This window comes from Penaeus vannamei, chromosome 21, assembly GCF_042767895.1.
Source record: "Penaeus vannamei isolate JL-2024 chromosome 21, ASM4276789v1, whole genome shotgun sequence".
Classification (NCBI taxonomy): domain Eukaryota; kingdom Metazoa; phylum Arthropoda; class Malacostraca; order Decapoda; family Penaeidae; genus Penaeus; species Penaeus vannamei.
Window position 1 is genome coordinate 32,247,955 of NC_091569.1, and position 1,623 is coordinate 32,249,577.

The 1,623-nt window shown below is 46.1% G+C and overlaps 1 protein-coding gene across 1 annotated transcript in view; it reads left to right on the forward strand.

Annotated features, from left to right (window-relative positions):
• LOC138865576 (sex-determining region Y protein-like) overlaps positions 1–260 on the forward strand; it is a 1,156-nt gene extending 896 nt beyond the window's left edge. Inside the window, exon 2 of the mRNA XM_070136271.1 lies at positions 87–260. Within this exon, the coding sequence (XP_069992372.1) occupies positions 87–260 (174 nt within the window). The remainder of the gene's footprint in view (positions 1–86) is intronic.
• Positions 261–1,623: the final 1,363 nt, after the last annotated feature.

Here is a 1,623-nt window from a genome sequence, read left to right on the forward strand (position 1 = left end):
CACACAATACCACCAACACCATGTAACATCCTACCACATCACACAATACCACCAACACCATGTAACATCCTACCACATCGCACAAGACCACCAACACCATGCAACATCCTACCACATCGCACAATACCACCAACACCATGCAACATCCTACCACATCACACAATACCACCAACACCATGCAGCATCCTACCACATCGCACAATACCACCAACACCATGCAACATCCTACCACATCGCACAATAACACCAACACCATGTAACATCCTACCACATCGCACAATACCACCAACACCATGCAACATCCTACCACATCGCACAATACCACCAACACCATGCAACATCCTATCACATCACACAATACCACCAACACCATGCAACATCCTACCACATCACACAATACCACCAACACCATGCAACACCCTACCACATCACACAATACCACCAACACCATCCAACATCCTACCACATCACACAATACCACCAACACCAAGCAACAACCTACCACATCACACAATACAACCAACACCATGCAACATCCTACCACATCACACAATACGACCAACACCATGCAACATCGTACCACATCACACAATACGCCCAACACCATGCAACATCCTACCACATCACACAATACCACCAACACCATGTAACACCCTACCACATCACACAATACCACCAACACCATGCAACATCCTACCACATCACACAATACCACCAACACCATGCAACATCCTACCACATCACACAATACCACCAACACCATGCAACATCCTACCACATCACACAATACCACCAACACCATGTAACATCCTACCACATCACACAATACCACCAACACCATGTAACATCCTACCACATCACACAATACCACCAACACCATGCAACATCCTGCCACATCACACAATACCACCAACACCATGCAACATCCTACCACATCACACAATACCACCAACACCATGCAACATCCTACCACATCGCACAATACCACCAACACCATGCAACATCCTATCACATCACACAATACCACCAACACCATGCAACATCTTACCACATTACACAATACCACCAACACCATTCTACATCCTACCACATCACACAATACAACCAACACCATGTAACACCTTACCACATGACACAATACCACCAACACCATGCAACATCCTACCACATCACACAATACCACCAACACCATGCAACATCCTAGCACATCACACAATACCACCAACACCATGTAACACCCTACCACATCACACAATACCACCAACACCATGTAACATCCTACCACATCACACAATACCACCACCATCATGCAACATCCTACCACATCACACAATACCACCAACACCATGCAACATCCTACCACATCACACAATACCACCAACACCACGTAACATCCTACCACATCACACAATACCACCAACACCATGTAACATCCTACCACATCACACAATACCACCAACACCATGTAACATCCTACCACATCGCACAATACCACCAACACCATGCAACATCCTACCACATCGCACAATACCACCAACACCATGCAACATCCTACCACATCACACAATACCACCAACACCATGCAACATCCTACCACATCGCACAATACCACCAACACCATGC